Source organism: Chenopodium album, chromosome 3, assembly GCF_948465745.1.
Source record: "Chenopodium album chromosome 3, dcCheAlbu1.1, whole genome shotgun sequence".
NCBI lineage: Eukaryota > Viridiplantae > Streptophyta > Magnoliopsida > Caryophyllales > Amaranthaceae > Chenopodium > Chenopodium album.
In genome coordinates, this window is record NC_137836.1 from 9,401,172 (window position 1) to 9,411,283 (window position 10,112).

General features: G+C 34.8%; 2 protein-coding genes and 1 long non-coding RNA gene across 3 annotated transcripts; 1 reads left to right on the forward strand and 2 right to left on the reverse strand.

Annotated features, from left to right (window-relative positions):
* Positions 1–230: 230 nt before the first annotated feature.
* On the reverse strand, positions 231–1,560 carry LOC145623814 (uncharacterized). The gene is made up of 2 exons (XR_014110254.1): positions 1,010–1,560; positions 231–394 (listed from the first exon to the last, which is right to left on the reverse strand). It is a non-coding gene; the product is annotated as an uncharacterized LOC145623814 (long non-coding RNA).
* Positions 1,561–2,386: 826 nt separating this feature from the next.
* On the reverse strand, positions 2,387–5,228 carry LOC145623813 (uncharacterized). Its single transcript, XM_081676682.1, has 4 exons — positions 4,955–5,228; positions 4,414–4,600; positions 4,204–4,320; positions 2,387–3,043 (listed from the first exon to the last, which is right to left on the reverse strand). The coding sequence occupies exons 2-4, from the start codon at positions 4,561–4,563 to the stop codon at positions 2,546–2,548; spliced, it is 765 nt and encodes a 254-aa protein (XP_081532808.1). The 5' UTR covers positions 4,564–4,600; positions 4,955–5,228; the 3' UTR covers positions 2,387–2,545.
* LOC145624811 (histone deacetylase HDT1-like) lies at positions 4,571–6,512 on the forward strand. The gene is made up of 5 exons (XM_081677898.1): positions 4,571–4,587; positions 5,546–5,639; positions 5,726–5,819; positions 6,226–6,355; positions 6,452–6,512. Exons 1-5 carry the CDS (start codon positions 4,571–4,573, stop codon positions 6,510–6,512), a joined length of 396 nt encoding a protein of 131 aa, XP_081534024.1.
* The last annotated feature ends 3,600 nt before the right edge of the window (positions 6,513–10,112 follow it).

Sequence of the window (10,112 nt, forward strand, 5' to 3'; positions counted from 1 at the left end):
CAGTCTTTAGAATGAAAAAAATGAGACCGCCTAACTAAGATAGGCAGTCTCATTTTAAAAAAAAAAATTAGACCGCCTATTTAAGATAGGTAGTCTCCTTTTTCAGAAAAAATGAGATCGCTTATTTAACTAAACAGGTCTCATTGGCCTCATTTAAAAAAAAAATTATTTTAATTCTAAAATATAACTTACTGCATTTTTATTTTTAAGATTATCGAATACGTACGGAATACAAATAATTCTTAAATTTCATATATACCTCAAAACTACAAACTTAATACAAATATCAATGAAATCCAACACTAAAAAAACACTGTAAATGTTAACTTCAACTCTTCAAGCTTCAAAGATTTTCAATTATAAATTTCTTCACTTCAAACTTGTAGATCTTTACCTACAACCACAAATACAAAGACATAAAAAAAAGTTACAAAAACATAAATTAACCTCCAGAACAATAAATCAAAACAATTAGAATAGAATTAATTTAAAAAGAAAAGATATAAAATTTAACAAAAATTAAATCAAACAAAAATAAAATTAAATAAGGAAAAAACTGTAAATCACTCTAAACCCTAAATCTCTTATAACTAATATAATGAAAAACTTATAACTAATGAAATAAGAGATCTAAAGTAAAATTTGGTTAAAATGATGACTAAAAATAAAATCAAAGCAAAGAATCTCCACATGATACTCACAAGTGACAACCCTAATTCAAAAAACCCCAGGACTAAATAAAATATTAAAAAAGAAATATTTAAAAAAAATTAAAGATAAGACTAAAAAATTACAGAAATCCCATTATCAACTAATGAAGCAAAATCTAGCAGCAAAATGTAAAAAAATATCAAAATAAAAATTGAATTAAAAGACGAAAAATTGAGGAAAAAAAAAGGAAGATGTTAGTCAAATTTTATAAATCTTGAAATTGGCATGAAAAATTCAAGAAGAAATAACAAAATCAAGAACAAAATTCATAAAAAAAAGAAATAGAAGAGGAACCAGCCTTCTCCGTGCCTTGCATGCTCGATCTAATCGGTTTAACGAAAGAAATAACAAAATCAAACCAAATCAACAAAATCGAATTTTCGAACAAATCCACAACGAAGAGAATTGATTATTTTCAAACAAAAGAAATCTGAATCGAAGAGATTGAGTTTTCGAACCAAAATCAAACGGAATCGAACAAATACAAAGAAATCGAGAATAATAAAATGAGATCGGAGATAAGATCATCCGCAAAAAAATCCCTAAAAATCTTGTGGATGTGCTATGTGCTTACAGGAATTATTGCCTTAAAGAAGAAAGAATGGAGGAAAGAGAGGATGAGGAAGAAGGGGGAGAGAGAGAGAGAAAAGATGGAGGCGCGGAAATGAACTCAGGAAAGTTGAAGCAATTAGGGTTTTATTTTTTTAATTTTTGTAAATAAGGGGCGGAGACCTGTTAAGTGGTATAACAGGTCTCTCCGATTTTTAAATTTTTTTTTTCCTTAAAAAAAAGAGAGACCTGTTTTCTTATACCACGGGTCTCTAACTATTCTTTTTTTTTTTTTTTTAAAAAAAAATAAATTTTAAAAAACGCAAGAGACCGGTTATCTTAGATAATAGGTCTTTCAAATATTTTTACTATCACATTTTTGAAGTTTGAGACCGGTTATCAATAAGAAACGGTCTCTTGGATCAAAGAGACCCGTTATGTAGATAACAAGTCTTTTATATTGGGTCTCTTTGGCCGATTTTGTAGTAGTGTCATGACAATTTGTTGTATAATGCTCTTTTATTGCAGGAAATGGCGAGTTCCGATGCTGAAAGTCACTACAAGAAAAGGGCCGTTTTGCGACGGAAATAATTCGTCGCAAAATGGCAAAATTCCGTCGCAAAGTGACTTTGCGACGGATTTCCGTCACAGGCATGGCGTCGCTCGAACTTTCGTAGCAAACAGTCCTTTTGTGACGGAATATCCGTCGCAAAACGAATTGCGACGGATTTTGCGACGGAAAGGTAGTTGTAGCTGAAAACAACATTTGCGACGAAAATTCCGTAGCAAGAGGAATCATTTTGCGACGGAATATTCCGTCACAAATTTTGCGACGGAATGTATTTCCGTCGCAAAATGGATTCTTTTGCGACGGAATAGTCCGTCACAAATTTTGCGACGGAATTTAATTCCGTCGCAAAATGAAGTTTTTTGCGACGGATTATTTTCCGTCGCAAAATACTCCATTTTGCGACGGAATTTCCGTCGCAAAGTTATTGTAATTTTAATTTTTTTTTTTTTTGTATTTTGTTTTTTTTTCCTGGAACCTGTATTCCTGCAATCCTGTTTAATTTTTTTGTATTTTGTTTTGTTTTCCTGGAACCTGTATTCATGCAATCCTGTTTAATAAAATACGTGCATTTAAAATAATTTCAGTCAAAAAGTCCACGCCCTAACATAATTCAAATATATACAACACGTAGCCGTAACTACCAAGTACGGTACATGATATAATTTTTAAAACTACAATGTCATCCATATACAAAAATCGAAAAATGACACCTAACTAAACACAAGCTGGCTGTCCTTGGCCTGCACCACCACCACCACCACCACCCGGGTCGTTACTGGGGTCTCGAATCTGAGGCTGAATCGTAGAACAAGTGAAAGGAGTGGTCAATCCTGTAAATCTACTGGCTAACTCCTCTAAGAACTCCTTGTTCTTCCTCTCGATTTCAGCCATCCGTTCTGCCACTCGAGCCTCCACTCGGGCATCGAGCTGTTCCGCCACACGGCTATCGATCTGGCTCTCAATTGCTTCCACCCTCTCATTCAACTCCTTGTGGAAGTTTTCCTGCATTTGAGTTATGACCGACGGTACGTATTGGCTGGAAGAACCCGATCCTCGTCCCCTAGATGTGCCGTAGTACAAGTCAGCACCAACACCAAGACCTCTAACACGACCCTTCTTATTACGACCACCAGCCGCCTCAAAGAAAATTTCATTTTCAGACAGTTGGGAACCCTGGGTTCTTGATTCCTCCTGTCTGTGTTGGTACGCCTCCTGTAACAAACAAAGGATATACAATGCAGAAATAAAAATAAAGAATGAGAACCAATAGTTTGAGGCTTGATATAGTTCATAAGTGGCAATATAGGTTCACTAGGTCCTAAAACTAGGAAAATTGGGTGAAAATGGGGCGTTTTTGGTTCTAACTTGTCTATTTCTCACATTTGTTATCTAATGAACCTATTTTTGACCTTAATACACCTAACTAACATAGTTACTTGAGTTTGAGGCTTGAAATTGTTTATAAGTGGCAATATAGGTTCACTAGGTCCTAAAACTAGAAAAAATGGGCGAAAATGGGGCGTTTTTGGTTCTAACTTGCCTATTTCTCACATTTGTTATCAAATGAGCTTATTTTTGACCATAATACACCTAAATAACATAGTTACTTGAGTTCGAGGCTTGAAATAGTTCATAAGTGGCAATATAGGTTCACTAGGTCCTAAAACTAGGAAAATTGGGTGAAAATGGGGCGTTTTTGGTTCTAACTTGCCTATTTCTCACATTTGTTATCTAATGAACCTATTTTTGACCTTAATACACCTAACTAACATAGTTACTTGAGTTTGAGGCTTGAAATTGTTTATAAGTGGCAATATAGGTTCACTAGGTCCTAAAACTAGAAAAAATGGGCGAAAATGGGGCGTTTTTGGTTCTAACTTGCCTATTTCTCACATTTGTTATCAAATGAGCTTATTTTTGACCATAATACACCTAAATAACATAGTTACTTGAGTTCGAGGCTTGAAATAGTTCATAAGTGGCAATATAGGTTCACTAGGTCCTAAAACTAGGAAAATTGGGTGAAAATGGGGCGTTTTTGGTTCTAACTTGCCTATTTCTCACATTTGTTATCTAATGAACCTATTTTTGACCTTAATACACCTAACTAACATAGTTACTTGAGTTTGAGGCTTGAAATTGTTTATAAGTGGCAATATAGGTTCACTAGGTCCTAAAACTAGAAAAAATGGGCGAAAATGGGGCGTTTTTGGTTCTAACTTGCCTATTTCTCACATTTGTTATCAAATGAGCTTATTTTTGACCATAATACACCTACCTAACATAGTTACTTGAGTTCGAGGCTTGAAATAGTTCATAAGTGGCAATATAGGAAACAAGTGGCTTGAAAATGGGCGAAAACTAGTTATTACCGCAATTTCCTTCGCTCTTTTGTTCGCAGGAACCTTCCCTTTCCCGGGCACCTCCTTGAAGTGTGTATGCAAGAAGAGATCAGGTGCTGATGGAAGCTTCCCTTGATTCTTTGCCGCCTTGCAATGTGAACAAGTGAACAGTATTATTAGATACAAATGTAATTAAGCACATATAAATACGTACATTCAATTTTTTATACAACAACTTACCAGCTTTTTTGCATGTTGTACCGCAGAGATGGAACCTTGAAAATGGGTCGGTTCTATTTCATTATCCATAGAGCCAGATCGTCGGTTCAATCTGTTCTGTGCTGACCTCTTCTTGTAAACGTCATCCACTTGGGGAATATCCATCATCATCTTGTGGATGTCTTTTGAGATCCAGTCTGGCTTTAAACTAATCTAACATATATTTTAAACTAATCTAACATATATTTTAAACTAAACTAACATACATTATAAACTAACTAACATATATTTTAAACTAAAATAACATACATTATAAACTAATCTAACATATATTTTAAACTAAACTAACATACATTAAACTAATTCTAACATTGCAATATATCTTAAAAATTAAACTAATTCTAACATTGCAATATAAATTAAACTACACTACACTAAACACAAGTAATTAAATAATAAAATTTAGTTACAAATTAAATTAAAAAACATAATTAGAAAAAGTTAGGGTTTACATTAAAATTAAATTGAAAACAAAAACAAAGGGGGATAGTGGAATACTCACCGGGATTTGAGGGTGTTGTGGCGGAAATCCGGCTGCCGGAAGGAGGGTGGTGTGGTGGCTGCACACCGCCGGCGAACGGAGGGGCGTGAGTGGGCTTGAACGGAGGGGGTGGCGTGGGTGGGCGTGAGTGCGCGTGAGTGGGAGTGAACGGAGGGGGTGGGCGTTAGTAGGTGTGAGTGGCCGGATTCCGGTCGTTCCGGTGGCGACAGCGGCGGTGAAGTGGCCGGATTTTCTTTCTCTCTCTACGCTTTCCTCTATCTCTCTCTACGCTTTCCTCTTTCTGTTCTTCGTTTTCTTTTTCTCTCTCCTTCAGCGAAACTTCAGTTTTTTTTAAAAAAATTTAAAAACTTTTTGCGACGGAATTTCCGTCGCAGAATCCGTCGCAAAATGTTTTTATATATATATTTTTTTTAATATTGTTTTGCGACGATTATTTCCGTCGCAAACAAACTTTTGCGAGGGAATAAATTCCGTCGCAAACTTTGCGACGGAATTTCCGTCGCAAAAGTTTGTTTCCGTCGCAAAGTTGCGACGGAATTTATTCCCTCGCAAATTAACCCTTTTTGCGACGGAATTGTAGTCCGTTGCAAGGTTTCCGTCGCAAAATGACCTATTTCTTGTAGTGAGTGATGAGGAAGATGACAGCGACGAGGAAGAGGAAAGTGATGAGGAGACGACAAAGAAGGTAAAAGCTTTTGCATGCTTCATGCTAATGTAAGTATCTTTTTGTTAGTATATATGGATCTGATGCTTACATGGTATCTGCTTTAGCCCGAGCCAGCCAAAAAGAGACTTGGGGAATCCACATCAAAGACTCCAGTTCCTGAGAAAAAAGCAAAGTTTTCTACTCCACAGCAGAAAACTGGTATATGTTTGAGCCAATATTGATAAATATTTTTGTGATCATTGCAAATTCAATTTTTGGCGGATGGTTAGATGGGGGTTGTTAGAAAGGTAGAAATAATATGTTATGTACTTGCATGGATTGTGGAAGACTTCAATTTTCTTGATTTGCAGTTCTAGGATTCTGTCTAATGCTATGCTATCTTGTGCATTTTTTGTTCCCTTTGTACCCTTAAGAGTTACTATACTAACATTTAACTGCTGATTTAACTTGATAAGTTTCATTCCAAGGAATGTTGAAATGATGCATTGATATGTTATTGTAGTAACTTAGATATTACTTGTGAAAAAATCTCAAGCTTGTTTGTTGGTATTATTATATAATACGAGCAAATGATGTTAACTGTTAGTGTATGACTGTATTTTAGAGGGCAAGAAGGTTAGTGGCCATGTTGATACACCACATCCTGCAAAGCAAACTGGAAAAACGCATGTTGTTGCTAACAAGTCTAACAAGCAGACTCCCAGCAAATCATTTGTTTTCCTTTCTTGCAACAAGTACGTAGGCATTGCTTTCCTCTCTTTGTTAACTTGGTAAACACTTCCTTGCAGTTGATTAATGTGGTGCTAACATGGTGAACTACCTTTTTATAGATCATTTGTCTCTGAACAAGCTGTGCAATCTCGTTCAAAACCGAAGCATGGTGGCAATTAAGCTACATTTGGCTGAGGCCAGCAATTTCTGAACTAAGGCAATGTTGACATGTTCTTTTGAGAATCTGACTAGTTTTATAAAATTGATCCTCGATTTCTAACTCTAAGTGTGTTATGTAGGGCTAGATTATTTCTTAGTTTCTTGTAAAATGCTGTAGACCTTACCATCGGTTTATTTTGGTTGGGTAGAGACAAAATTGCCACCTTTATTGATGCGTAAATTGTTACTTTACAGTATAAATATATCTCCTTGTCCTTCATGAAGTTACCTTTTACTAAGATTTTTCTGTTAACCTGTTGCTATCAGCCCCTATCAAATTTTCAGAATGAAAAGGAGCACAGTGAGGTTCTGGCTCGATGGTTTTGCATTTTCCTCGTCGCTGGGGACTTTTTTGTCTATATTGTTTTGTTGATGTGGGATGGGCTCGCTGGTACCTCAGTCTTATTTGAGTACTTGTGCTCATAATTTAATCCTTGTTGATATTAATCTAATGCAATGTGTTTATTTTAGATTCTTTGGATTCGGTTGCTTTTGGTTGGTATAACTTTTTCTTATAAACTAGCCTTTTGGTCCATGTAATGCATGGGTTGTTCATAGAAATTGCATTGAGAGATGAGTGAGGAAATACCAGTAAATCATTATGGGTGTGTAACTGAAAACATGACTAAAGAAATCAAATATTTGGGACTTTGATTCAAAATGAGGCTTGAAAATAAGATGGAGGGACTAAAATCAAAGAGAGAAAAGGAATAGATTGAATTGAAGAGGGGAGATAAAGATAAACTGTTTAATGAGAGAATTGAATATGAATCCAAAAACTCATAAAAATTAAGAAATTTGAAAAATACTACCACGTAAAGTAGTGAATTTTGACGTTACTACCTCAAGTTTTTTTTTTAATTTAATCATACCACCTATTTTTTTTTTCCAAAACGTTTAAAGTTACCACCACTTTTCTGTGTGATGTCATCATGGGTCCCACTTTTTCATTTTCCCTCTTTTCCCCTCTTTCTACCTATTCATCTTGCAAATTTGATTTCAATTATAGCTTTTTCGCAAATTAGGGTATTAATTTCTTTAATTAAACTTTCAACGAATTGAATTGATTAGTGTAATTAGGGTTTGGGTATCAATTTGAGGGTTTTGCTCAATTTTAAAAAAATAGGGTTTATGAATTGATTAATTGGATGAATAGCTGGACAATTAAAACATATAATTGGGGCGAAAACACTAACACAATCCAATGGTGACGTCACTCAGAAAAATGGTGGTACTTTTTAGCATTTTGGAAAAAACTAAGTGGTACGATTAAATTAAAAAAAACTTGAGGTGGTAATATCAAAATTCAGTGCTTTAATGGTGGTATTTTTCAAATTTTCCTAAAAATTATGATATAAATTTACAGTCCCTTCACCTTCACAAGAGCTGAAATAGTTCTTAAAAAAAATATATACAAGTTTAATGAGAATAATGGAGTGCATGGAAGAGAATGAAGGCGACTATGTTAATTGTTAAATAAAAATAAATGTGTCAATATGCCAATTGTAGTTACGAGTTCCCTCGGCCATTTCAATTTCAAGAGCGCAAGCATCATAGCTACAGTCATAGCCAGGAAGTCAAAAACTGAAATTGCCTACGATTACATACTCATTATCAATATTCATTTTAATTCTAGACTAGATAACTTTTTTTTTTGTCCTTAACTTCAGATAGGAAAAATCACGTATAGGAAAAATCAATTTGGTTTGACTGAGCTACCAGTCGAGTACTCAGTTGCTAACATTAGAAATACTTTCGATGGAAGTTCATACATCCATGTACCAGATATTATTGGAAGAGAATTAGAGATCAGACTAAGCAGGATATATTAGAAGAATTAGCAGCTGTAAATAAATATAGTGCCTCTGTGTACTTCCTATAGTTGGGATGTGATGTGGGATTGGAAAAATGGCATTAGCCAAGTTGGTGTATCATGATGTACAACACTTTGATCTAGTTCTCTTCATATTATTTTTAGTTCTATTCAGTTCAGTTAAGCTCCAATAAGTTCTGTTCAACTCAGTTCTTAATTTCCTTCTCTCATAAAATATTCAGTTCAGTTTAGCTTAGTTCAACTCAGTTCAGTCAATCAGAACAGACCCTAAAGTTGTGGGTATATGCTTTAGAAAAGTTTCACATACCCAAGATTCTAGCGGACATTTTGATCTAAAAGTGGTGGAGTTAGAAGTGGTATAATACATCTAATCAACAATTGGATGAAACTCTAATAGAAAAGCTTCATAATATGTTAAATGAGAAAAAGTATTTGCTTGTGTTAGATGATGTCTGGGTAGAGGATTTTGCAATATGGAGGGATCTATTTACCGTGCTCGATGTTGGTAAAGCAAGGAGCGTAATTTTAGTCACCACTCGAAACTCTAAGGTTGCTTCAATCACTCAAACATGTCAATAAAAAACTTAGATCGTCTTTTAGATGAAGCTTGCTGGTCACTTTTCAAGAATTTGACTTTTAAAGATCAATATTCCAAACTTTGTGATATTGGCTTGTCTATCGATAAGAAATTTGATGGCATCCTACTTGTTGTGAAGACTTTGGCAAGCTTGTTAAGAGGAGTGAGGTATTAAAAGATCATCTCAACCAAAAGCTTAAGCTGATGGTTGAGACCCAGGAATATGTTTTATACTCTATCATGAGGGATGAGAAAGAATGGCAATGAATTTGTAATGTGGATAGTTTTACAGAGGTGGATTATAAATATGATAAAGTCATGCAACTTTTAAGATTAAGTTATGACAATGTTCTTTCCCACTTAGAACCATGTTTTGCTTACATGTCATTATATGCAAGGTATTTGGATCTTTGTTCGAATGTTGTACCATATATGTGGAGTGCCTTGGGTTTGCTGCTGCAAGACAATAAGAAAAAAGAGTATTGAAGATTGGGGACATTCTTACTTCATGGAATTCAAATCGAGTACTCATATTGAGGGAATTTGGAGAGAGAGTAAAATGCATGATCTTTTTCATGATCTAGCTGTGAAATTTATGGGGGAAGAATTGATTGTTATAACTTTGGGCAAGATGGAAAATGTAGAATTTACTAGGCATATAGTTTGGGGTTACGAGGATCCTAATTTCCTTAAAGATCAAGAGTTTCCTATAGAGCTTCTAAAAGCTAAGAAAGCCTGAACATTTCGATTAAGTTATATAATGGAACAGCATGTAAGCCAGTCCATTCTTGAGGGGTTTCAGTTGATTACGTGTCTTGGGTCTTGGGCATCTTTGGTTTTAAGAGTTTGCCAAAGTTGATTGAAAACTTGAAGCATTTGAGATATCTTGACTTGTATTTTAGTCCCATCATTAAATCACATCTAAAAACAATATGCAATCTATTGAAACCTGGAAACTTTTGATATACATGGATGTGTCCAATTGCCGAGGGGTGTATGCATGTGAATTAAAAAGCTTAAAGAATTTCAAGATGACGACATGCGAAGTAAGCTTAATTGCCACCAAGTTGAATGAGTTGAGTTATATACAATTCTTGTCTTTTCATTCATATATAAGACAAATGTTATTATGGAACAATGATAATATTGG

Coding starts and splice junctions, on each gene's coding strand:
- LOC145623813 (XM_081676682.1), bottom strand. CDS start 4,563: ATGATGATGGATATTCCCCAAGTGGATGACGTTTACAAGAAGAGGTCA. Junction 4,321..4,413: donor TACAACATGCAAAAAAGCTG/GTAAGTTGTTGT, acceptor TCACATTGCAAG/GCGGCAAAGAATCAAGGGAA. Junction 3,044..4,203: donor AAAGAGCGAAGGAAATTGCG/GTAATAACTAGT, acceptor TGTTTGTTACAG/GAGGCGTACCAACACAGACA.
- LOC145624811 (XM_081677898.1), top strand. Junction 5,640..5,725: donor ATGAGGAGACGACAAAGAAG/GTAAAAGCTTTT, acceptor TATCTGCTTTAG/CCCGAGCCAGCCAAAAAGAG. Junction 6,356..6,451: donor GTTTTCCTTTCTTGCAACAA/GTACGTAGGCAT, acceptor ACCTTTTTATAG/ATCATTTGTCTCTGAACAAG.